Consider the following 26,683-nt stretch of genomic DNA (forward strand, 5'->3'; position numbering starts at 1 on the left):
ATGTGGCTTACCTACACTTTTGGAAAACTTTATGAGCAGGAAGACTATCCCAGGATTGACCTGGCCAGGCAGGCATCCAAAACTACCTGCTCCAGGAAGTGCGCTCTCTCTCACGACACCCTTTCCGCTCTGTGCATAGCTAGATTACACTGGCATTTAGGGGTTCAGCCTCTACTTAGAAGGGGACCTTCAGCCAGGTACACAGCAAACACTTAAGAAGCTTCTGGGCTACTGGATCAAGTTCCATTTTCTGTGGAGCCTCAGGAAGTTACAGCCCCTCGGTGGGCCTCAGTTTCCCCATCTGGAAAATGGCACAGAACTTCTAGACCTCAGCAATGGCCTCTCTGGACCTCTCAAACGGTTAAGACACAAAGGTCTGCCTCGCGCAGTGTCTGAATGACGGTATAGACTTCGTTTGTGACTATGTCCCTTAGAACCGACACTGACAGCAGAGTCAGCTAGCCATGCCAGTCTCTCCTCTGCCCGTGGAACACAAAATGATTGACTTTGATGGACGAAGGCTCTTTCAGACTGGCTCAGACGAGGCTTTCTGCCCTTCCATGGCGCCTAGAGTCGCCACCACAAGCCACCAAGGCCACAGAACAATCCCTGCACTCCCGGCTCTCCCTCTAGAGCCTGAAGATGACCCGAAGCCACCCCAGATTTCCAAGGCTCTCCTTTGCTCTCTCACAGACACAGTACGGGTAGCTGTCCCCAAAGGAACAAGGTGGTCTGCTTTTATACAGGGGACGGAGCAGCCCAAGCACAGAGGAGCTGCACACAGTCAAAAGTACTTCCTGTCCTTTCAGAAGAGCCAAGTTTGGTTTCCAGGTCCTACACAAGGCAAGTCACAACTGCCTATAACTCCAGCTGCCCCCGGGGCGGGGGGGGGGGGGGGTATCCCAAGTCCACAGGCACAAGCACCCACGTAAACATAATTAATTTTTAAAAACATTCAAAGTGATGCTCAACAGACGGGTGCAAATGAATGGCGTGTGGATGAGTCGCCCTCCTGATGGCTAGAAAGTTCTCCAAGGTTAAGAAACTCTTGGGTAATGGGACTCTATAAGGTAAGAATGGCAATCAGCAAGTAGTAAGCACTTGCTGTATGCAGTGACTACTCCCCGCACACAGTTGAGCAGTGTGAAAGCAAGCCTAGCCCGGGTCCTTACAGGAAGGCCTTAACCTTGCTCGTACTTAGGGACCCACCCAGGACCCCTTGTCATGATAACATTCTCACCCTTGGTAGCAAAGGCCCAGCGCTAGCAGCCTCAGGCAGGACAGCCAGCAGCAGCCTGGCGTCTGGCTGGCTCTCAGAGCCGATTTGAGCCCTGTGTGCCTGCTACCCCTTCCCAGGCACGGTTGGAGATTAATTATTAATGCTGAAATAATTGGCATTCATTACCATGCCAGTCATCCACGGGAGAGTGGGCCCTGCATTAACCAATTCATTGCTTGATGATTGATTAATTAAAGCGGGAGCTTTTACAACACGCCCTCGAGCGATGAACCACACTCTCCCCCGGGGTAGAATACAAGAGCACGAAGAGATACCTTCTCCTGGGTGCCAGAGAGGAGCCAGGAATCTCAGACGGATCTTTTTTTATTGGTGCCCTGGCCCCAGATGACAGCCCTGTGGCTGGGCCTGACATCAGAAGCTCCTGTGTGAAGCTAGGCTGAGCAAGGAGGGAAATTGCAAGCTTTGAGAAGGCTGCTCTGTGAATCACCTGTGGGGCTCTTTAAAAGGAGAAAAATAACAAAGGTGTGGTCAGCAGCACGGCTGTCTGTCTGTCTGAGCCAGGTCTGAGCCGGATCTTACTGGCTCCCTGAGCCTCAGTTGAGCACCAAAAAAAAAAAAAAAAAAAAAAGAATCGAGACCTATAATCCCACCATTCAGGAGGCTGAGGCAGGAGCATTGTGAGTTATTCAGGCCAATCAACCTAGGCTAGAGATTGACACCCTGTCTCATAAAAGAAACAGGAATGATTCGGTTTGGTTTTGATATAATTTCATGTAGCCCAGGCTGACCTCCAAGCTGGCTACATAGCCTAGAACCTTAAACTCCTGATCTTCCTGCCATCATCTCCCCAAGTGCTGGGACTCCACAAATGTGTGCGCCACCACATCTGATTCACGCTCTGCAGGGGGTCAAACTCGGGCTCCGTGCATGCTAGACTGGACAAGTGCTTTATCAATTGAGCTAGGTCTCCAGACCTCAGAACTGAGTCTCGAGTACCTGTTATGTCCCGGCTGCAGGAGCAGGCAATGGTGAGCCACGGGGACTCCCGGTGCCCCTGAAATCAAGCCAGTCACTGAAGAGAGTGAGGAAGCAGACAGGGGAGGACTTCACATTCCCTAAGAATCTGGCTCCTGTTTCTAGGATGAACCCTAATCAGCAAGTGGGAAGGGCCACAAATTGCCAATGGACAGGAAGCCCAGAGGGGTGGGACGGGAGGCTGACTGTGGGGACTGGTGCCACACTGGAACCATGAGATCTCCTGCCAGGGCTCCAGGGGTGCCCGTCACTTGGGCACGTCAAGGACCGACCAGTCTCCGCGTGATCATCAGCCTGGGAGCGGCAGGGCACGGGGTTCCTGTAGGCACAGCCCACCTTGACGGCTCATGGGCATTTCAGAGCGACGCTCCACCCCAACCCCAAAGAACAGCTTTTCCTGACCTCAAGCGAGCAGCAGGCAAGGTGAGGCTTGAATAGGCTTGTCTGTACTCAGAGGGTTGCCTGGCTCCTCTGTGAAGGACAGGCCAGCAAGCCCTGCCCCCAACCGCAAAGCTGGGCAGACCCGGAGAGTAGCAGTAAGGCCTCCCTGGCCCCGGAGATGCTGTCCTGACACCCTCCTCTACCTGTGGGCTTCTGGGCACTGAGTGAGACTGAAGGCCCTAGTACAGCGTCTGACATCCCCCCCCTCCAATGGTTCCTTGAGGTCTCTGTGGTTCCAAGGATTCAGAGAGGCCCTGGGCTGTTTCCAGAGGGCCACGGTCCCTGAGTTATAGAGACATCCACTGGGGTCCACACATAGTTACCCGGGTTGGCTGGAAGGTTCTCCATTTCCTGTGGGATGCTGGATTCCCCGAGGCCGTTTGTACCTCTACCCACAGGCCCTACAGTAAACAGACTGGGGCAAGCTTGCCAAAGCAACCCTCATCCTCCATTCTCCAGAAGGGCTAGAGACTGGGCCTCGAGACCCACCCTCACCCTCGCTGTCACTGCCAGAAGCTGGCAAGAAGTAGAGGGGGGGATGGGCAGCAGCACAAGGCAGAGCGCACCGTAGGAACACGTGTGAGCTGACCCTGGCTCCCTGATTCTGCACCCTCTGCACAGACCTAAGGCCACCCCGCACCCCCCCCCCGCCCCGGAGAACAGAGGTGGGGAACGTCCCTGCCACCCCTCTATGGCCCCTCTGTTTTTTGGCCTCACTACCCTGTGGGAACTTTGCCCAAGGAGTCTGGAAGCTTTCTTTGAAAATCCCAGTTGGGGGGCGGGGATGTAGTTCAGTGAATACTGTGCTTGCCTGCCGTGCATACAGCCCCGTGTCCCATCTACAGCCCAGACAAAACAGGTGTGATTACAGGCCTGGAATCCAAGCATCTGGGAGGTGGAGGCAGGAGGATCGGAAGTTCAAAGTCATCTTTGCCCATCTCAAAAAAAAAAAAAAGAAAGAAAGAAAAGAGTCCCAGTTGGAAATGAACTTAGTGAGTCCATTCTCTGAGCCTCCACAGTCCGCAGCCCTAACTGGCTCTCCCCCTGCCCAGGCCTGCGACGGCTGAAGGTAGACACTGCTCCAGCTCACAGATGGACCCTTCTCATCAGGTTGGGGTGGGCAAGTCTCTGGAACTATGTGGACTCTCAGACGCACCCATGGGGTGGGGTGGGGTGAAGGGCAGCTCGGGGCTTCTGAAGAACCCCTCCAGGATGAGCACAGCAGCCTCTAGGCCCCTACCCTCAAGCAGCTGTCTCTTGAGAACGTAAGGCTCCTAAGACTCAAGAACCCCTGGGGCTCTAGGAAACTTGGACTAGAGTGGGGCAGGGCGTGAAGAAGGTCATGAGCCTGGCTCCTCCTCTGGAACAGCCAACCTCCTAAACCTCAGCTTCTCCATCTGTTAAATGGGCTCCACCATCCTACTCATCACCTAGGCTGTAGAGATAAAGGGGCAGGCAGAGTGGTTGACGTGAAGGAGGGTATCAAATTTGAGAGAACACCCCCCAAACGTTCCTCTAATATGACCCAGGCTCCCTGCTGACAGGGACACACCTGCATGACCGACACACAGGTGTGTGCTGCAGAGATGCTGCTGCCTCAAGGGATGTGGGGAATCCTTCCTGACGCAGAGCATCAAACGTGGAGACGTCGAGCTTGGGATGCCGGTGGAGGGTTTGCCCAGCACATCTGGGGTTCCATTCCCAGCACCACATAAACTGCATGTTGTGGTGAACCTCCGGTAATCCCAACATTCAGGAGGTGGAGGCAAGCAGATCAGGAGTTCCAGGTCATCCCCCCTACACAGTAGCGACTTTGAGACCCGGTTAGGCTATGTGAACCCCTATCTTAAAATCGTTGAGGGGCAGAGAGATGACTGAAGCCACTGAAGGTGCTCGCTGCCTGCATAAGTTCGATCCCCAGGAAGTACAGAACTGACTCTTGAAAGTCTCCTCAGAATTCCATATGATGATTGAACCAGACAACCACAGCACCATCGTGCCAGAACCCTGCCCTGGCAGCCCCCCCCCCCCCCCGCCGGCGAAGTTGTTGTTGGGGTCTCATTTCAGTAACAAGGCCCCTAAAGAGCAGAGATCACCAGAGCCAACTCTTGGACACCTAGCCAGCCCTCGGTGACTACTGCTGGAGTTGTCCTGGCTAGCTCCTCTACCTGCACAGGGCCAGGGGCTAGACCAGCAACGTCCCACCTTGTCTAGCTTCACTCTGCCCACAGTTTGCCTACCCTCAGCCCACCCTGGTCCAGCAGCCAGGAAAGGAGCAGTTAGAGTACACGGATGGCTGCTCCCACCTCTGTAGACCGAAATGGCTCGACATACTGGGTCCAGGGCATAGGGGGTTGCTTCATACCAACACCAAAGACATTCTGCACCTCAGCCTCTCCCAGGTAGACCCCAGGACATCTCCTTTAGCCCTCCTGGGCATCCCAGTGTTTGTAAGAGACTGGAAATGACTACAAATCCCTGGCCTGCTATTTAAACTAAGCAACTGTGGGTGGGAGGCTTCCTTGTTCTAACCTCAGTGTTGCCATCTATATAATAGGGTAAATGACAATGTCTTCCACAACCAGGTGGTGAGAACTACATTGATAATGTATGAAAGTCACACAAAGCTGGCACTCAGCAAAACTTTGTCAAGTGAATAAATGACCAGATAAAAGCTCCCCTTTAAAGTATTCTGTGTCTGGATTTGCAGGGACATCAAAATACCACCTTGGCAGTAACAACATACTCACAGGAGCAAATATGGAGACAAAGTGTGGAGCAGAGACTAAGGAAAGGCCATCCAGAGCCTGTCCCACCTGGAGATCCATCCCATATACAGTCACCAAACCCATTGTGGATACCAAGAAGTGTTTGTTGAAAGGAGCCTGATATAGCTGTCTCCTGAGAGGCCCAGCCAGAGACTGACATATACAGAGGCAGACGCTCACAGCCAACCATTGGACTGAGCGTGGGGTCCCCAATGGAGAAGTTAGAGAAAGGACTGAAGGAGCTCAAAGGGTTTGCAGTGCCATAGGAGGAACAACAATATCAACCAACCAGGCTCCCAGGGTCTAAACAACCAACCAAGGCACACACATGAAGCCGGGCGGTGGTGGTGCACGCCTTCAATCCCAGCACTTGGGAGGCAGAGGCAGAGGCAGGAGGATCTCAGAGTTCAAGGCCAGCCTTGTCTACAGAGTGAGTTCTAGGACAGCCAGGGCTACACAGAGAAACCCTGTCTCAACAAACCAATAAAACCAAAAAACTAAAAAAACAAAAACAAAAAAGGAATACACATGGAGGGACCCATGGCTCCAGCCACATATGTAGCAGAGAATGGCCTTGTCGAGCATCAATGGGAGAAGAGTCCCTAGGTCCCGTGAAGGCTCAATGCCCCAGTGTAGGGGAAGGCCAGGGCAGGGAGGCGGGAGTGGGTGGGTGGGAGCACACCTTCATAGAAGCAGGAGGAGGGTGAATGGGATAGGGAGTTTCAGGGGGAAACTGGGAAAGGGGATAACATTTGAAATGTAAATAAGTAAAATATCGCCCCCCACCCAAAAAGAGAGAGAGAGAGAATGCCTTGGCACTAAGTGGTCGGAGAAAAGCTGCAGCAGCTGATGCACCGCACTAAGGATGCCGACACAGGCCACAGAGTGGTTATGGTACCTGTGTTCACCCAGCCCAGCCTGCCTAGCTGTTGCAGGGCACGTGATTAGAGCTCCCAACTGCCAACAGTGACCTACACTGTAAAAAAAAAAAATGACTGGCCAGGCCACAAAATGCAAGGCCCACAGTACCACCCATATGAGGAAGAAAACAGAAATGGGAATGCCGGGACAGCATGCCTGATGGCCTGGGTTCACTCCCCATGCCTGGTTGCACAGGCCTGTAACCCAGCAGTTACATAGGCACCACAGGAGAATAAACTCCAGGTATTGTCAGCTGTGTGGTAAGTCTGCAGTCAGCATGGGCCAGTGAACGCCTATCTCAGACACAACAGCAGCAGCAGCAAGCCTTACTGTCTCAGCATCCTTCAGTGGTAGTCTACGTTCTCCTAGAGCCCCTCCCTCCTCTTCTCCCTTGCTCTCCTTCCCCCTCATCCAGTTTCCAGTCCTCAAGTATCCCCAGAGTGGCAGGATTCTCCAATGTCCACACATGTCCCAGGCCCGCAGCAACGTTGCTGCCAGGGGATAGCTCAGAGCCTGGTCTGCGTAGCCAGGACTATCCTGGGCTCCAGGAGCCTTGCCGCAGACCAAAGCTGCCTGTCCCTTCTCCAGGACTTCACCGGACTTGTGATAGGAACTCTAGTGATGGCATCTGTCCATCACACTGTCACAGGGACAAGGCCCAGCTTAATCCTGGCTATGAGCTGCAGGGCCCCTCACTGCCCCGTTCTGAGCCAGCCCAGGGGGCCTTGAAGAAAACACCAACCAAGGACGATCTGGAGGCCCCTAGCACCGATCTCCCCCTGCCTGCCTGGGGTGTGTGGGAGACAGGAGGCAGAGTTGGGTTTGTCTTCCTCTCTCCCATCCCCCACAGCCCTCCACCCCAAGGCCTTGAGCTCCCTGGAGTCAGTGAAAACCCAGGGCGTGTTTGAAGGTCAGCTGAGAATGAAGTTTGCATGACAAAAATTGGGCGTTGCACAGCATAGAAGGGAATGCTTGAGAGAGCTGAGAATGGCTGCCTCCTGACTCTGTCCATCCTGATGGGGCCCAGGATGAACTTGAAAGAGAAGAGCCCAAAAAGTGTGAGAAGGTGAGGAAGGGGGATCTAGTACAGCCAGGGCCTTGAGCCAGAGGCACTGGGCCTGGCAGAGGCTCCAGGGGCACCTGCAGGAAACCTGGATTCTTTGGGCCAGGACCACCTGAGAGAGAAGGGGACTGCAGAAGAAAGATAGATGGAGACTGAGAAATGAAAGTCACAGGGCTAAAGCGGTAGGTGTTGGTTGAGGGCTTGTCTGACATGCACGAAGCCCTGGGTTCAAGTCCCCAGAGGACACATGCCTGCAATCCCAGCACTGGGGAGGTCGAGGCAGAAGAACCAGGGATTCCAGGTGATCTTGGGATACAATAAGTTTGAAGCAAGCCTGAACTACGATGAGAAGAGAATGAAAGCCCACGGAGGCCAGATAACCAGGCAACCCAGATCCACAGTACCTGGCCTCATTGGACTCCCAGCTTTGGCCAGTGTGTGGCCTGGGCCCATAGACAGGCGTGCCAGGAAGGGGAGCAGTGGCTCGGTGACTGTCGGCCCTGTAGCCTCAGCACACTGGGGCCCCAGGACCTCATGTGCACGGCTCCTTTCGGTGACTTCCATCCTCCCACCTGCAAAACCATCTCAGGGCAGGGCTAGGAAGACAGCTCAGTCTGTAATGTGCTGGTCACTTAAGCATGAGGTCCCCAGAATCTATATAAAAGCCAGGCCTGTGCCAATAATCCCAAGGCTGGGAAACTGTAGACAGGGGAATCTCCTGTACTTGCTGGCCAAGTAGTCTAGGCAAATTAGTGAGCACTTTAAAAAACAAAAAACAAAAAAGGCCTGTAAGGCCTGCTAAACTCAGACAAGGCAATGTAAGTCTGCAGTCCTCACAAGCTAGCAAATGGTGGCCTGTGACCAGGGCCCCGTTCGGGTGGAGTGACCTTAGGCAGGGTGGATCTGGGCTTCTGACTAGGTCTCTAAGTCGTACCTGAAGGTGGCTGTGCTGTAGTAACTACTAAGGCCATCACCTCCGCCTCTTCCAATAGTTGAGAGCAGCATGGTGTCTGCTTACCCTCTAATGACAGGATCTAAACCCTGGGTCACCTGGAGGTGAGCACAGGGGGCTGGGATGTGGGAGCAAGAACTCACTTCCCAGGTTGTCCATGCTCCCTTCCTCCATGACCTGGAGGCTTAACTGGCACAAATTTTTCGTTTAGTCTCTGATCCCATTCGTGTGTGTGTGTGTGTGTGTGTGTGTGTGTGGTGTACAGCATGTGTGTGGAGACCAGAGAACAATCCACAGAAGCTGGACCTCTCTTTCCACTATGTGGGAACCTGGGCTCGAACTCAGGTCATCAAGGTTGGCTTCAAGTATCACAGTACTTCTGAAAAGCCAAGAGATTCAGCTTTGGAACATCAGCATAACATAACTAGTTGGGGACTGGGATGGTAAACAAATTTGTAATTCGCTAATTTGCTAATTGCCTTTCAGCTGGTCTTCTGCCATCTCTTCTAGCTTCTGTGTGACATATGTGTCAGGCAAGGGCTTTGAGAGTGTAGGGAACAGGCCGTGGGGACTTCTGGCATCGGGACTGGACACCTGGACCAAACCCCTCCTCCCAGCTGCCCACTGCCCCAGACATCACACAAAGCAGGAAGTCCGTGGCACTCCGTCTTTTATTGTCTTAAACTGTACACGAACGTAAAATACTTAAGACAGCCAGTCTGTGGGGGGAAATTGTTTGGTTTTTAAGTTATTATGAAACAGAACCTAAGGAGGGCTTTATTAAATAAACTAAAGATGAGGGCTTACAGTACACACCTTCACTCCACCAGTCACTTATTTTACTCTACCTTCTGGGTGTGTGAGAACAGAAAAAACACATCAACTGAATAAAAAAAAAAAATCATTTATACCCTGAAACGCTGGCAGGCCACTCAAAGGATTGTTTAGAACATCTACCTCATAGAAGATGGCCCCACCATCTAACAAAAATTAAAACTGATCCGCTGGCCTCTTTGGTTCCAAAATTATGTATAATACATTTAACTGTATTCATTTTTCTGCAGCTATAAAAATAACTTTTTTTTTCAAATGGCAGTTTCTGACTAACCATGCAACTAGATCAGTGCAAACATTGAAAGCAATCATTCGCTTAGAAAAGAAGCAAAAGATTTCATTTCAAGTATAAAAATATAAAAGAGTCGTACGAGTCCAGTTTCGCCTAGTGTGGGTCAACCCTTTAAATTGCATAGTTCACGTGGCACTTGGACATCCACGAGGACAGCCACGTCAGCTCTCGCCCCAGGGCCACTTCTGGACACACGTAGACCTGCAAGTGCTATTGTGGTGTGCATTCACGCAGGACCGCAAGTGCTTGGTGGAGACGGCGGGAGGACAAGTGAAGTGGGCAGAAGCCATGGCCACGGACAACCCTGAGGCCAGGGCTCACCCACAGGGACAACTTCTGCAAAGCGACCAAAAGCTCTCCCTCTCTCTAAGACCAGCTGAGCAGCTCCTCAGAACACCCCCACTGGACAGACCACTGCCTCCCCCAGTCTCACCCCCTCGCTAGGGGCCAGCCCCGCCCTTCTCAGCACAACACCAGGAGGATGTCCCCAGCAAAGGGCACCGATTGCAACATTTTTCTTCCCTTCTCACTTGGAATCGTTTGGCCTTTCCGCTTCAAAGGTCAGAGCTGATAGGCCCTTTTCAATTCTGCAACTGGCGCAGATGACCTGTTCGTTGTCGGAGATGAGTTTAAAGCATAAAATTAAGACCCTCCTCTCCCTCCCCCAACACCCCTGAAAACAAACACACACATACGCACATACATAAGTCACACCAGGGACCCATGTGACAGCCTGTCGAAGGGTCACTGTCCCTGCTCCATGGTCTCTGTGACAGGTGAGTCCCTCCTGGGCTACTTGCCCTCTCCAAGAACAGGGGTGGCCTGGGTCTGCTGGCCTCAGAGCATGGCGGATGCCAGGCGGAGAGTGAGCAGGCAGGGCTGTGTCAGGCGCTGCGGCGAAGAGCCGGGGACAATTCAGGGACACATGGCCCTCCACCCGACTGCGCTCCCACCCTGCTTTTCCTCTTGGTGGCTCTGTGGCTCACACTGCCTGTGTCCGCTGTCTTTGTGTGCTTTTATATGTGCTCAGAAGGCGCGATTCAGAGTGCCCAGCCAGCTGGTGGGAATGGTGGCTGCTCACCCCCATCCTTTCCGACTGACAGGCACGGGTAGCTAGGCTGGCATTTGTCACCCATCCGTTTGCTGGTACCCCGGAGGCTGCTGTGTGGGTGGCAGACTGCGTGAGTCTGGCTATGCGTGTCTACGTGTGCAATTAAGGAGTCTCTCGTGTCACAGAGGGGTCCTCCCTCCGGTCCTGACTGGTTTTCTATGAAGCGGGAGAACATTATTTCAGGCCTCACCCTGTCACTCTTCACGGCCCAATGGAACCACCACACTCAGCCCACCTGCCTCTCCTGCTCCCTCCAAGACCCACGGGCCGTGCTCCGCCCCTGCCACCTCTGTCAGGCGCAGCCGCACTCCTCCACAATCATGTTGGGCACGTCCCGCTTGACGATGTTGTACTCATCGTCAAAATAGAGCATGGACATGGAGCTCAGCTTGGTGGGAATGCAGCAAGAGTTCACGGGCCCGGGGTTCAGGCCGCGCATGCGGTACTGGTTCACCACGGCCGTGTGGAAGGAGGAGGCCGAGCCGGGGACCCCGGCCAGGTAGGCCGGGCAGCTGCCCTCACAGTAGTTCCCGTAGTAGCCAGTGGGCGCGATGATCCAGTCGTTCCAGCCGATGAGCCGGAAGTCAATGAAGAACTGTTGCCTGCAACAGAGGCTGGTCCGCCCGTCACACTCTAGGCCCCGTTTGCGGATGCGATGTCTGCTGTCACCCAGGCGGGCCTGCACCACCACAAAGGGCCTGTGTGACTCCTCGCCGGGGTCCACGAACACAGGCACCACGGCCAGCTCCTGGCAGCTGTCACACTGCACATCCAGGTTAAGGCGTCTCTCGCCTCGCTCAAACAAGGCCTGGATGGCCTCTGTGATGGGGAAGGTATGCCAGCCACTACGTTTGAGGTCCACCTTCTTCTCCACCACGTTCCACCTGTCACCGTGACCCTGCTCTTGGAAGTACACCTTGACCCGTACCTTCCTCCGGCCGCCCTTCTCCAGAACATAGGGGAGCAGCTTCAGGTACAGCCACAGGCTGGCCTGTACCACAAACAGGTTCTGGTTGCCTTCATTAGAGACGAAGAAATACAGGCGGACCCGGGAGGAGGCGAGGCCATCTGTGGAGACGGGGAAGAACAGGCCGAGTTAGTTGCAGGAGAACACAAGGCAATGGGGAATGGACTCTGCTGCTGCGTGAGGTTGGAATGAACATTCCCCACAGCTGGAAATTGTTACTGACCAGAAATCCAGTTCCTGGGGCCCGGGCTTCTGCCATAACCTGCCAGAGGCAGAAGAAGCACTTCCCATTGAGAAAACAGGACCAGGGTGGAGCCAGGAGGTCCACCTATAAAAATCCTGCCTCACCTCTCCCAGGCCGAGGCTCCCTGGAGATCTGATTGTCTGGCCTCAAAGCTCAGCTTGTCAGGAGGCCAAGATCTTAACAAGTCGTTATGGGTCCCTGAAAACAAAACTAAAGAGCCCAGGGAGGACTTGGGGTGAGCTGTTTAAACAGGGCTGCTGCTTCTTCTTTCTGGGTAACCTGGGGCATTGCAAAATTGAGCTGAGCCTCTTTGCAGTGTCTCCCTAAGCATGATCTGCCCCCAGCCTCGGTGGGACCTCCACCGCAAACAAGCAAGCTCTGCTCGAGTTTCTGACATACAAGTGTCCTGCAAGCTGCAAAGTGCATCCCCTGTTTCCAAGGAGTTCCAAGGGACAGGACAGGCAGCCTTGAAAACTCAAGGTCCGATCTTTTGACCAGACCCTGACTCCCAGAAGGCAGTGGTTGGAGATCTCAAAGGTGGCTGGGTTGCTAGTTATCTCAATAATTCTGTTCAGCCAGAAGAATAGTTCTGCCAGACGAGAAATGATGTCCCTTTCTCAAAGTACATTCCATCAACTCTCCCCTCTGAAGGTCTCTACCTATTCAGCAGACATGGCTAGTATATCAAACCTCCCACCAAGCCCCCCACCTCCGCCCCCAGCCCCTTCCTCAGTTCTCACTGGCTCCTCTAATAACACTGCCGTCTGACTTTGAAAAGGGGGAGACTGCAGCCTTAAAAGCTGGTCTTGGCCGAGCTGCCTGCGACCTGAATCTGTTATTTATAAGTTAAAGAGCTGGCTCCGTGAATCGGACCAGAAATATAACAGCCCCCGCTGTCATTTTATGCCACCGGGACCAAAAGGCCTCTCGACCTTCCCGAGTCACGGTTCCCTTCTGGGCCCCAATGCACCTTTTAATCCAAGCCCTCTAATTGCATGTCGAGCTTTCCCTGACTCTGGCGGACAGCTAAAATGGCAATGTATTTCTTTGTAAGCACAAACCGGCCTTGATTGTCTCTGCCTTTCTCCACACCCGGCCATGCAAAACTTTTCATCCCTTTTCATCCCCAGCAGCAGCACAGGCAGGGGCTGCCCGATGCCTGGGAGAGTAGGAGGGCATTTGCAGCCAGGAGCAGAGCTGATCCCCCTCCTCTTCCCAGGCTCCCTGCTTGTCCCCCACCCTGACTACCGGCTTCCCTCTCTGCGACCTTCTCTGCAGTCCCCTCTGCACAAATGGGGCTGAGTTCCCAGCACAAAAGCCAGCCTGGCTCATTCAAGTCCTGAAAAGGACAGCGATGCCTAAACACTTACACCGTTTCGGCCCGGGAAATTTTCCTCCTTTTTAAACTTCCCAGAGATTTTTTTTTCTTTTCTTTTTCTCTGAATTTTCTATTTAGGTAGTGGACAGAGATTCTCAACTCTGGGGCCTGGGAGGACATTGCAGAAAAGAATCCCAGTCTTTGTTAACTACAAACTCTGCCCCTCTTCCCCGGACCGGAGAGGGCTGCCGTTGCTGCCAGGCAAACCTAAAGGCATGAGGCTGTTCCTGAGCCGCGTCTTTGCGTAAATGATGGACCTGTTGAGAAGCTGCCTTCCGCCGACTCTGGTGCCCACACAATCGGAAGGGAGGTTGCCTAGCTCTCCCCACCGATGCTTCAGCAATCCTGGCAAGCCCATGCCGCCGGGCGACGCACGGCCCCGGGGCCTCTCACGCAGGCTCTGGCTGGTGCTGGTTCTCTCTCTCTCTCTCTCTCTCTCTCTCTCTCTCTCTCTCTCTCTCTCTCTCTCTCTCTCTCTCTCTCTCTCTCTCTCTCTCTCTCTCTCTCTCTCTCTCTCTCTCCTTCTCCTCTCCTGCCCACGTATATCAACAAGCACACACATCTCCATCTACACTGCTAAGCCTACACTCGGATCGTGGGAAACAAAAACATTAAGCAATCACTAAGCAAGTGCCCGCAGAGCCAGGGCTGCGCGCATCTGCCGGGAGGGGGACGCGCGCCCAGAGGCGCTGGGGCCCAATTCCCGTGAGCCAGGATGAAGGGCAGGGTGCTTCCTAGTTGCTGCAGGGAAAGGGAAGCCGCAAAGAATCTGTAGTCTGGGCTCGCAGTATAGGAAAGGACCACCACCCTGGGACGCGCGCAAGGCCACGGCAAAAACGACTCTGCCCGGAGCCTAAATGCCCTCGGGGCGTACGGGCTGCAGAGGCGGCGAAGGCAGCAGGGGCTTCCCAGGAGAGGGTCAAAGGGAGGGTTCGCGGCCGCCTCTGGCTTCCCTGTGGCCGAACCCACCTGTCTCTGCAAAGCTGATGATCTCGGAGACGCGCTCCTGGCCGTCTGCGCCCGGGCTGGCGTGGCCGTCGAGGTGCGGGATCTCCACGCGGCCGTCCTCGCGCACCTTGCCTGCGTGCAGCTTGCGCAGGGCCGTGACCATGGCGGCCTTGGGGACAGCGTGCGTGATGTTGGGCCGGCCCCGCAACTGCAGGCGGCTCAAGATGTGTCTCTTCACCGCCTCCAGGAAGTCACCGTCCACCCGACCCAGCTCCTCCGGCCGCCGGAAGCCGCCGCCGCCACCGCCGCACGACGTACAGGTGTCCTGCGAGCCACCCGGAGCTCCGGGCGGCGGGGGAGGGGGCGGCGCAGCGGGCGACGGCGGGGGAGTGGGAGAGCCCCAGGCCTCGGGTCCCAACCAGCCGGCCACCAGGAGCAGAAGGCAGGCGGCCCCCAACGCCCGACCGGGCAGCCCGTCCATGGTGCGCCGCTGGCGACGAGGGCGCCCGCCGCGAGGCGAGGCGAAGCGAGCTCAGGGCCGGGCTCCGGGCTCCGGGCGCACCGCCCCGCCCCGCCCCCGCCCGGGCCTCCGCCCGCCCGCCTGCCGGGAGCGCCGCCGCCGGCTCGCAGGGGGAGGGGGCCGGCCGGGCCGCGGGGGTTCCCGCGCGGCCGAGAAGGGGCGCCGCGGGGACCAGAGGGGAGCGCGGGCTGGCGGTGGGGGGGGTGGGGAACGCCGGGTCAGTGGCGCTCGGACGACTCGGGGCGCCTAGGCATCTGCAGCCTGCCCATCCTCTCCGCGTCGAGGGCCACCGCAGCCCCCCGATCGGGGTGAAGCGAAAGCGAGGAGCGGCGGCAGCAGCGCTGGCACGGTGGCTTGGCTCGGCCGAGCTGGAAAGGTGGAGGGAAGAGGCAGCAGCGGACGCAAGTCGCTCTGGAGACCGAAGCGAAGGTGCCGGAGACCCCGGGCGCGGCGCTGCGGAGGGCGCTGCGGCTGGGGCCCCCGCGACCGCACCTGAGCGCCTCGCCCTGTCGCTGCTCGCAGCGGGGACGCGGCCGCCCGAGGCAGCGGCGGTGATGGGCAGGTCGCTCTCCCCTGCTCAGGGCTGGCGGGAGGAGAGAGCGTAGGTCCGGGGAGCGCCGCTGCGCGGGCCCCTCTTACTGGCGGCGCCGAGCCCTCCTGGGCGGCGGGCCCTGCAGTCCTCCCAGCGCGTCACCCGGCAAAGTTGTCTCCAGGCTCCCCCGGGCGCCGCATCCACGGGCGGGCGAGCCGCGGCGCGCTTCTCCGGGGCCTCTGCTCCTCCCTGTTTCCCTGCGCCTGGCCGCCTGCGCGGGCCGGCCGGGGCGGCGGAGGAGGGAAAGGCGGTGGTAGGGCCCTTCACACTGCTGTCTCTTCTGCCTGCCGCGGCAGTGGCGGCCAAAAGTCTTCTGTGTCCCCGGGATCGAGTGCCCTGGCTCGCGCTCCTACTGGCACACGCCGCCGCAGGGCCGGGGAGAGAGCGAGTCGGCGGTGGCGGTGGCAGCAGCGTCCCCGCGCCCAGCCGTGGCTCGGAGTGCAGAGCGCGCCCGAGGAGTTCTTCGCTTTGCCTTCTCTTCCTTTCCACTCCCTGGTCTTTTTTTCCCGAGGGGTAAAAAAGCCGCACAATCTCCGTATGTGCGCGCGCGTTGAGATAGACGTTGGCAGGAAAAAAAGGGGGGAGGGGGGAGTGTCGTCCGGGCCGTGCGGGAGGAGACGGTCCGCGCCTCCCCGCTCGGGCTTCCCGGGGGCGGAGGGGGAGGCGGATTCTGCAGGTCGCTGCTGCCTGATCCTCCTCCCACCCCCTCTTCCCTCGGCTCTTTCCCTTTCTGCCTTGGCGAGGAGGGGCGAGGAGGCTCTCTCCTCCCTGCCCACCCCCCCACACACACACCCGATGCCAGGCCACTTTTGCTACCTCGAAACTTTCCCACCACGTGAGTGCTCCGGACCCTCGCCCCATGGGGCGATGGATAAATGGCACCGACACACTCCTGGAGTAGGATCCGGGCGCGGGCGCTTCCGAACAGCCCTTACTCAGGGCCACGAAAGCCTTTCCCCGTCCCAAATTGTCGCCTTTCGCAACCAGGACCGGCGACCCCCACTCGCCGCAGATGCCCCTAGAGCTTCCAAGGGACGATCTTTCGATCTTTCGCTATTCAGCCTGGGAGGTGGGGGTGGGGGTAAGTTCGAATGCAGTAGAGGAGAGGTGTGGGTGGATGCTACCTTCGGGCTGCAGCGCCCTCTTCTAGCGTCCCAGGCCGCCATCCCAATGGGCGATGGGTTAACCCCCTGGGCTAGAAGAGCAGGGGAAGTGGCGGACGCTGGAGGCTTGGCCAGAGGGTCTACCTGATTGTAGGGGAACCTATCTTTGAGGACCCAAGGTCTCTGGAGGCTCAGGGCTTGTCAGACGATTGGGGTCTCCACTGTCCCATTCCTCTGTTGTCACACTTGGCCACAAACCCAGATTCTAATGAAGGGCTCAGGTACTACCGGATTTGAATGTAGTCCAAGCTTACTTTGCCCTGCCTCTTTCTGGGCTGTGATACCTGCAGCACACTGGTTCTTTGGAAGGGGAGGTCCAAAGAGACTAAACCAACCTCACAGAAGCGGATATAAAGATGGTTCTGGGGGTGCTCTTCTGTGGCTGCCAGCGATGGGTGGGAGTCTGACTAGAGAGCTCCAAGTGTACCGCGTTCTTTCTGTTCCTCTTCCCGACCCTACCTGGTTCTGGGACAACAATGTCCATGAGGCACGGTTCCCAGAGACCGGAACACACTGCCTGCAACCCTGCGGACCACCCCCCCCCTCCCCCTGCTTTCCAGAACGCTTACCCACAATAGGCTCACCTAATGACAGCCAAGACTATGTGGTAGACGTGTGTGGATGGTTTTCCTTGGAATCGAGACAACCCTCCCTAAAAAGACCTCGGACTTTGGGGGAGGGGGGTCGTTCCCCCAACATCCATTGCTTCCTAACTTCCCAAGGCAACCCTATGCTGTGGACCTTAGCCAGAACTGCAGTTCCGAGGAAGCACGGAAGTCTGGGAGCAGAGCGCCCCCTCTCTCCCAATGGGAGGAACAGACCAGAAGTCTGCGGGGCAAAACTAGGGCGGGTCTGACTTCGCCAACTCTGAGTCTGAAGCAGGAGACACCTACCCCACCCCACCCCTGCAGAATCCAGACGACAACAGCCCTTCTGCCCTCAGGGGACCCATCCTTTTCTGTCCCGTTCTGCGTCCCCCCCAGGCCCTTCCAGGGTCCAGTGAGCTCATGGACAGCAAGGAGATGTTCCTGGCAGCCTGGGACAGTCCATCCTGAATGCAGTCCTGAACCTACCTGCCCCACCTCAGTTTTTTGCATCTGTCTTCTCTCCAGGCACAACACACACTCGGACCCTCTGGCCCTTTTTGTAACCAGAACCACCCATCATTTGGCTAATTCGTCCTTGGTCTTTAAGATTTAGCCCAGTCTTCCCTCCTGGGTGAAGCCCTCACTGGCCCTCTGTGCCCTGGGGAAGTGATTTATCTGATTAGGTGCCCAGTGCCTGGCTGGCTGCCTCATTGCCTGACTTAGCTCCAGCACAGGGGCTAGGTCTCACAGGCTCTGTCTAGTGCCAGACCTGACAGATGACCAGGGAGGGCTTATGAAGGAACAACTGATGAATGAAGGAGAGAAGTCATTAAGCCAATGAAAGGTTTAGTGCCCCCCTTCCCCTCCCCCAGCACCAGCCTGAAAGACACTCCTGACCTACCCAGATACAGTCTTTCTCACCAGCCTCATCTGGGCTGGACAGGGCTATAGAAAGGGAAGGACAGAAGCCGTCTGCCTTCGGAACTTGAAGCAAATCTGCCTGTTGACCTGGCACCAAAGAGGCAAAAGCCACCTTGTCCTTGCTGGTGGGAGGAGGGTCCACGCTCCCAGCCCTGCTGCCGGGAGGGAACTGGGTCAAGGGTAGTCAGAAACCATCTGCTGGAGAAGCTGGGATTATCCTGCCCTCTGCTGATCCCCCAGCCCACAGCAGCTGAAGGTGTAAATTGAGTTCTTCCAGATCATCTTGTATTGGGGGTGGGAGGGACACACTCCCCTCTAGAGGGGAAGGTCTGAGTTCCTGTTGCCTTGAAGCCTTGTTTAAGCACCTGCCATAGAGCTGCTTCTGTTGGTGTCCTCAACCGTCGGTCTTGGCCAGGAATATGACTGCGCCTGTCAGTTTTGAATACAATCATGCCCATCAGTGCTGTAACCAAAGCCCCCGGTGAGAGGGCTGCACAACCAGGCCACCCCCACGTAAGCTTCTGGCTCCTTGCCACCGTCAAGGAACACAGACAAACCCAATGGCAGAAGCAAGAAAAAAACATGGCGACACGGTGGTGGATGTGGGCACACCGAAGGTAGAGGATGCTCACTAGGGGCGCGAAGTATTTTCTCTCGTGCCATTGTAGGGTGTGTGTGCGCGTGTATGTTTGTGTGCATGTGTGTGTGCACTGTGTGCACATGTGTGTGTGTATGTGTGTGTATGTACACACATGTGTGCTTCATAACCCATGCTAAGCATCAATTTAGCACAGACAGACCCTTCAAAGAAACTAGGCAGGCAGACCATAAAACACAAGCCTCAGCCGGGCGATGGTGGTGCATGCCTGTAATCCCAGCACTCTGGGAGGCAGAGGCAGGTGGATTTCTGAGTTCAAGGCCAGCCTGGTCTACAGAGTGAGTTCCAGGACAGCCAGGGCTACACAGAGAAACCCTGTCTCGAAAAAAGCCAAAAAAAAAAAAAAAAACCCACAAGCCTCCGCGCCCCGGGGACGGCTCCGCTGGGAAAGTGTGTGTCCAAGCACGGGGACCTGAGTTTTATCTCCAGAATCCATGGTCTTGGGCTAGGGGTAAACAGGGCCCAGAAGGTGGGGTGCTTGCTTGCCTGCAGGAAGCACTGGGTTCCACCCCAGCCAGACAGAGTGGCGCACACCTGCAATCCCAGCCCAGGGAGGTAGAGCTAGAAGGACAAGAAGGTTAGGGTCACCTCAGCTCTACAAGGGAATTTGAGGCAAGCAAAGGCTACATGAGACCCTGTCTCAAAAACAAGCAAAACGCAAAACAAACAGAAGCCCGGGCGTGGTCGCACATAACTGTAGTCACAGCCTGGAGAGGCAGACGGGGGTCCCTGGAGCTCAAGCCTAGCCTACTCAACCAGTTTCAGGCCAGAGAGTTACTGACCTGTCTGGGAAGAAGAGGAGGAGGGTGCCTGAGGAAAGACACCCGAGGTTGCAAATATTGAGACCCCAGGTGCAGTGCTTGGCCACACAACCCCTGCGGGGAGTGGAGCGGGGAAACACGGGCGCTTGGCTTCGGGGGTGGGGGGGGTGGGTTTGGCAGGGTTGGACTCGGGGACCTGGCATTCATTCGCTTTGCAAGCACTGGCAGAGAAGCCACTGCTGTTAGTAAACGGCACCTGCCTGCATCGTGCTTCTTTGGGACAGCTCTGGCTGGGTGGAAGGAGCGGCCCGCTGGCCCAGGGCACAGGCCTGCAGCAGCTACACCAGGACCTCCAAGAGGCAAGGAGCCAAGGTGTATGTCTCTCTCTCTCTCTCTCTCTCTCTCTCTCTCTCTCTCTCTCGCACGCGCACGTGTGTGTATGTGTGCATACATGTGTGTACATGTGTGTGTACATGGGTACATTTGGGTACGTGTGTATGTGTGTGGGTACATGTATACATGTTTGTGTATGTGTGTACATGTGTGTACATGTATGTACACATGTGTACATTTGGGTACATGGGTATGAGTGTGGGTACGTGTGTACATGTTTGAGTATGTGTGTATACGTGTGTATGTGCATGTGTGTACACATGTGTACATTTGGGTACATGGGTATGAGTGTGGGTACATGTGTACATGTTTGAGTATGTGTATGTACGTGTGTGTGCATGTGTGTACATGTGTGTGTACATGTGGGTAAGAGTGTACATACAAGGCAGAGGTCAGAAGATAAGCTGGGGTGCCATTCATTCCTTAAACATCATCCTCCTTTGGCTTGTGATGGGGGTCTCTGATTGGCCGACATCATGTAAGCCGGACTAACCAGCCCACAATCCTCCAGGGCTCGCCTGTTTCCACCCCGCCCTTCCTGCTGCTCTTTCACAGGGGTCCAGATATCTGCGCTCACCTCACGAGGATCCTCACACTTGAAAATCCATGAACCTGAGATGCAGGCTGACTGAGCTATTTCTCGGCCTCAGGGAGAGAGAGCTTGCTTTAAAGACGTTTGTTGTGAGAGACTGGAGAGTTGGCTTGGTAGCTGACAGGGATAACTGGATAGGCTCTTCCTATCCAGCAGTTTACAACTGCCTGAATCTCCAGGAGATCCGATGCACTCTTCTCGCCTCCTTTGGTACCTCCTCTAATGGTGTATATACACACACACACACACTCCCGCTCACACTCACACTAAAATAATCTCAAAAAAGTAATAATTTTTTTAAATGTCCAGATATACAAGGCTGCCAGCTTTAGTCTCACCAGGACAGATGGTGGACAGGTCACATTTTCCAAAGCTCCAGTGGACCTGCATCTTGGGTTCATTGTCTGGAGACACGCAAGGAGAGAACCGGCCCTTCCGCGGTATCCACCTGAGGCCTCCCTGTGCCCAGCTCAGAGTCTGTCCTATTGGATGATTCGCTTTATCTCCAGGGATGGCTCAGGAGCTGTGGGAGCCACATGGGCTTGGTCAACACTCTCAAAGGCAACAGTGTGAGTCTCCTGCACAGCCCCTGGGTCCCATGTCCACAGAAGGCTGCCACATGTCCGCTCCAACCTCCTCCCCGGCATAGAAACACTTTCTAGGCCGCCTAGGGAGGATTTGCTTGCTCATAGAATGAGGTGTCATACAGCCCAAGCTGACCTTGAATTCAGTAAGTAGCTGAGGGTGACTTTGAACTTTTGACCTTTCCCTTGCTGCCTCCCAAGTGCGGGATTACAGGAATAATGCACCACTATTCCTAGTTCCTGCAATGCTGGTGATCAAAGCCAAGGCTTCCTGTATGATAACTTTACAACCCGAGCGATTTCCACCACCCTGCCCAGACACACTCTCACTATCGCACACGTAGCCCAAGCTGGCCTGGAAGGGACTAGACAGGGCTGGGCTCACACAGTGCTGCCTAAGGTTTTGTTTTGTTGTTTTGGGTTTGTTTTTTTTTTTTTAACTTTTTAAAAACTAATTCTAGACTTATCATCTCGAATGTCAATTTTGAGCTGACTTCCTCCTCTCTTGAACCCAAACACAAGCAAGCCCCATCACTTATTATTAAGAACCACCCAAAACACTGTGCTAGCCCCTGCTCTCAGGGAGACCCCAGAACCAGGAAGGAACTGGCTTGGAGGAAGCATTCCTTAGCTTCCCTAACACGGCTAGGCTGGGTGCAGATAGGATTCAAAACACTCAGGAAATATTCCAACAGCAGGCCCCTGGGAATGGCTGTCCAAGTTGATATTATTTTCTTTTTTTATATTTATTTATTTATTTATTATATGTAAGTACACTGTAACTGTCTTCAGACACACTGGAAGAAGGCATCAGATCTCATTTCGGATGGTTGTGAGCTACCATGTGGTTGCTGGGATTTGAACTCAGGACTTTTGGAAGAACAGTCAGTGTTCTTAACTACTGAGCCATCTCTCCAGCCTCCTGTTTTCTTTAAAAAAAAAAAAAAAAAAACACACAGTCACTAAATACAGCATTTGGTTAGTAGCTCACTTCAAACCAGTTACAAACTCTCCCTAGAATAGAATTCCTCTCTGTTCATTCAATAAATATAATGAACTAGCCAGGCATGGTGATTACAGGCTATAATCACAGCACTCATATGGTAGAGGCAGGAAGATCAGAAGTTCAAGGCTAACCTCAGCTACTGAAGGAGTTTGTGGCCAATGTAAGTTATATGACACCCTGCCTCTGCAAACAAATGAGGAAGGGGTGCCCGAGATGTCCCCACAGGCATGAGCACTTGCTCATGAGGACCTGAGTTCAGATCCTAACACCCACAGATAAAACTGGCCATGGCCACATTACTCACACAACCTCAGTTCTAGAGCAAGGAGGGTAGAGGCCGGAGAATCCTGGGGCTCACTGCTTGACCATGGACAGTCAGCTATCACAAGCTCTCGAGCTTCTGTGGGAGACCCTGTCTCAAAGAGAGCAGTAGGAAAGAATAAAGTCAGACATGCAGAGAAGTGTACCTGCACCTATATACATGGGCATTTACACACGCACGCACACACACACACACACACACACAGAGAGAGAGAGAGAGAGAGAGAGAGAGAGAGAGAGAGAGAGAGAGAGAGAGAGAGATGACCTAGTGGCTAGGGACCTAGGGATCCAGCTATTCCCAGCTCCAGGCACAAACTGTCCATCTCCTGTGCCCTGGGCCAGTATGGAACCGTCCACCGAGCTGTCCTAGACGATGTAGGCTGGTGTCATTTTAAAGCGGCAGTGACTTCTCTGCCAGGGCTTGGCACATGAATGTCAGGTCCTGAGGCCCACTCTGCCAAACTCACCTTCTAGCCAAGGCCTTGTGTTTCACACCCTGCAGGAGCTATGTGGCCGTACTTGGTCCTCAATTATATTTGCAAATGAGCCCTAAGGTTTAGTGTGTGTGTGTGTGTGTGTGTGTGTGTGTTTGTATTGTGTGGTGTGTGTGTACATACATAACTGCATATGCAGTCAGCTTCCATCATATTTTATTCAATTAGACTTGACATGGGAGGGGCAGGCAGTGGTGGTACACACCTTTAATCTCAGTACTTTCAAGTCAGAAGCAGGCAGATACCTATGAGTTTGAGGCCAGCCTGGTCTACACAGATTGAGTTCCAGAACAGCTCAAGTTACACGGAGAAACCCTGTCTTGGAAAAAGAAGGGAAGGAGGGGGTGAAGAAGGAGAAGGAAGAAGAGGAGGAGGATGAAGAAGAAGAAGAAGAAGAAGAAGAAGAAGAAGAAGAAGAAGAAGAAGAAGAAGAAGAAGAAGAAGACAACGACACAGGCTTTATTTCCCAGAGCCCAGCCTCCCGATTGGTGCCTGAAACAATGTTAATATCAATTCCTTTCCATTCACGGCTTCTTCTCTGGACTGATCGCTGGACAGGCATCTCCTTCACACACCTGCCCTCTCCCCTCTCTGGACCTAGAGCTCAGAAAAGAGGACTGTCTGCATACAGTTCTGAGAGCCCCTCTCCCTGTATGTCAGGTTATGGGTTAGAGAGAAGGGGAAAACAGAAAGGCTTGAACACCAGATTTTCCTTAATGGTTAAATATATTTATATCTCATCAAACATTCCCTCCTTGATAAGGAGGGAACAGTGTTTCAGCTCTGGCCTGTTGAGAGGTGAGCATGTCTTTATGTGTGCTGTTTAGACTGGTGAAACCTCAGAGTCAGTGAAGCGTGGTCGGGACAGAGGAGAAGGCTCAGTTTGTAAAGACGCTTGCAAGGCAAGCCTAGAGCCAAATTCAACCTCAGGACCCACAGGGAGGGAGGAGAGCGCTGGCTCTCTGACCTTGATGGTGCATACTCCTAAATACATATATGCATGCATGCATACGTACATACATACAAACATATATACATACAATTTTAAATCTTTTTACATTTCAAGTTTGTTTGTGTATCCTGGTACTTATGAGGCAGAGGCAGGCATAGCTCTCTGAGTTTCAGGTCAGCCTGGGCTACACAGTGAAATCGTCTCAAAAATAAATAAATAGGATGCTGGAGAAATGGCGTGATGGGTAAGCTTGCTCTTCCAGAGAGTCTGGACTCTGCTCCTACCACCCATATGGCAGCCAGGTACCCGGCTAGCTCCAGTCCCAGGGTCTCTGATATCTTCTGGCTTTGGCAGCATCGGGTACCCACATGGTGCACAGACATACATGCAGGTAAAATACCCACATGCATAAAATAAAAATATCAAAATTAATTAATAAACTGAAAAGTAAAAAGTGCATCATCATTACCCCACTGCCTAGCAGTGACTGCCCAGAGGTTTCCAACACATACAAGGATCTGAGACCCTGACTCGATACACCTATCCAGAAGAAGGAAAGAAGTGGGTGGGAAGAAAAGGAGGCCTAATAGACCCCGAGTTCAGCCCTTAGGACAAAGTAAAGTAGCTACAGTGGTATACACCTATAATCAGAGCACTTGGGAAGTAAAGGCAGGCAGGTAAAGAAATCAAGATTACTCTTGGCTATATAGTGAGTCAAAGGCCAGCCTGGGCTACATGAGACCCCATCTTTAAAAAAGTTTACAGAACACAGCCAGGAAGTAGTGGCTCACACATTTAATCCCAGCACTCAGGAGGCAGAGGTAGGCATTGCTTTGTGATATTTTTAAGGCCAGCTTCGTCGACAGAGTGAGTTCCAGGACAGCCAAGGCTACACAGAAAAACCCTGACTCTCTCTTTAAAAAAAAAATACAGAACGTTAAAACAGATTTTACTCTTGTCTCTCCTATCTTGCCTTCTCATACAACTTTCTGATGCTTCAAACATAGCCCCACAGAGTAAAGACCTGCACTCGATTTAAACGCAATCCCGCCAGGCCCTTGGTTTTCATCAGATGCACAGGCCCTGAACTGCCCACAGTCACCCTGACCTGCACACAGAAGGCGGACCCTGTTGTGTTACCACCCGACCCTGCTGTGACGTGTGCTTGAGACTGCAGCTCATGGACCGTCTGGGGATTAAATGAGGATCCACTCATTTAATCGGTGGTACTCATTTAATCGGTGGTACCGGTGGTCACCCACTGCCCACCCACGAGGACACAGTCTGGCTTCCGGGCCCTCGGTGCGACTCAACTCAGTCTGGCCCCGCCCACTTGCCTTCCCAGCGTGCACCTTTGCTCTGTGCATACAGCTGTGTGTGGATGCATAAAGTCCAGGTATCGCATCTCCAGCATCACCCACCTTTCTTTCTCTCTCTTTTTTTTAATTCGATATATTTTTTATTTACATTTCAAATGATTTCCCCTTTTCTGCCCTCCCCTCCCCAAAAGTCACATAAGCCCTCTTCCCTTCCCCTGTTCTCCCATCCACCCCTTCCCACTTCCCTGTTCTGGTTTGCCCTATACTGCTACACTGAGTTTTTCCAGAACCAGGGGCCACTCCTCCGTTCTTCCTGTACCTCATTTGATGTGTGGATTATTTTTGGGTATTCCAGTTTTCAAGAATTGACAAATGGGACCTCATAAAATTACAAAGTTTCTGTAAGGCAAAGGACACCATCAAAAGGACAAATCGGCAACCAACAAATTGGGAAAAGATCTTCACCAACCCTACATCAGATAGAGGGCTAATATCCAATATATACAAAGAACTCAAGAAGTTAGACCCCAGAAAACCAAATAATCCTATTAAAAATGGGGTACAGAGCTAAACAAAGAATTTTCACCCAAAGAACTTTGGATGGCGGAGAAGCATCTTAAAAATTGCTCAACTTCATTAGTCCTTAGAGAAATGCAAATCAAAACAACCCTGAGATTTCACCTTTCACCAGTCAGAATGGCTAAGATTAAAAATTCAGGAGACAGCAGGTGTTGTTGAGGATGTGGAGAAAGAGGAACACTCCTCCACTGCTGATGGGGTTGCAAATTGGTGCAACCACTCTGGAAATCAGTCTGGCGGTTCCTCAGAAAACTAGGCATGTCACTTCCAGAGGACCCTGCTACACCACTCCTGGGCATATACCCAGAGGATTCCCCAGCATGTAATAAGGATACATGCTCCACTATGTTCATCGCAGCCCTATTTATAATTGCCAGAAGCTGGAAAGAACCCAGATATCCCTCAACAGAAGAGTGGATGCAAAAAATGTGGTATATATAGACAATGGAGTACTATTCAGCCATTAGAAACAATGAATTCTTGAAATTCTTAGACAAATGGATGGAGCTGGAGAACATCATACTAAGTGAGGTAACCCAGTCTCAAAAGATCAATCATGGTATGCACCCACCTTGCTTTCTTGAGACAGGGTCTCTCACTGACCAAGAACTTGCTAGTTGGCTAATGTGTCTGCTCAGTGACTCCCAGGATTCCTTACTTCACTACGATGCCTAGCTTTTTACACATAGACCCTCAATCTCTGGGACTTTCAAGACAGGAAGAAGCTTGGCCCTGACCCCCCCCCCCCCAACCACACACACACACCCCAGCTTCTTCCCTAGACCCAACCCTTGTTCTGTTTGCTTGGTTTTTGTTTTGTTTTTGTTTTGAGACAGACTCTCCTTATGTAGCCCAAGCTGGACTTTGAGTTCCCCCCCCCCCCAGCTTCCTGGGTGCTGGGATCACAGCCCCAGCCCCGAACCAAGCACTTCAATTCATTACGCACTTGTGTGAAGGACCTGGCTTCTGGGTGGAGTACTGTACTACTCGATGTGACGGGCCATGGCCCTGTCCTGCCTTGGCCAGATCAGATGACAGGCAGGCAGC

General features: G+C 53.8%; 2 protein-coding genes across 2 annotated transcripts in view; both read right to left on the reverse strand.

Annotated features, from left to right (window-relative positions):
- The window catches only part of Epb41l5 (erythrocyte membrane protein band 4.1 like 5), a 415,759-nt gene that overhangs the window by 156,592 nt on the left and 232,484 nt on the right, over window positions 1–26,683 (reverse strand). The window lies entirely within an intron of this gene.
- Window positions 9,074–15,845, reverse strand: Inhbb (inhibin subunit beta B). Its single transcript, XM_052201091.1, has 2 exons — window positions 14,216–15,845; window positions 9,074–11,725 (listed from the first exon to the last, which is right to left on the reverse strand). The coding sequence occupies exons 1-2, from the start codon at window positions 14,673–14,675 to the stop codon at window positions 10,950–10,952; spliced, it is 1,236 nt and encodes a 411-aa protein (XP_052057051.1). The 5' UTR covers window positions 14,676–15,845; the 3' UTR covers window positions 9,074–10,949.

This window comes from Apodemus sylvaticus, chromosome 12 (assembly GCF_947179515.1).
Source record: "Apodemus sylvaticus chromosome 12, mApoSyl1.1, whole genome shotgun sequence".
In the NCBI taxonomy this organism is placed as follows: domain Eukaryota; kingdom Metazoa; phylum Chordata; class Mammalia; order Rodentia; family Muridae; genus Apodemus; species Apodemus sylvaticus.

Coding starts and splice junctions, on each gene's coding strand:
- Inhbb (XM_052201091.1), bottom strand. CDS start 14,675: ATGGACGGGCTGCCCGGTCGGGCGTTGGGGGCCGCCTGCCTTCTGCTC. Junction 11,726..14,215: donor CATCAGCTTTGCAGAGACAG/GTGGGTTCGGCC, acceptor CCGTCTCCACAG/ATGGCCTCGCCTCCTCCCGG.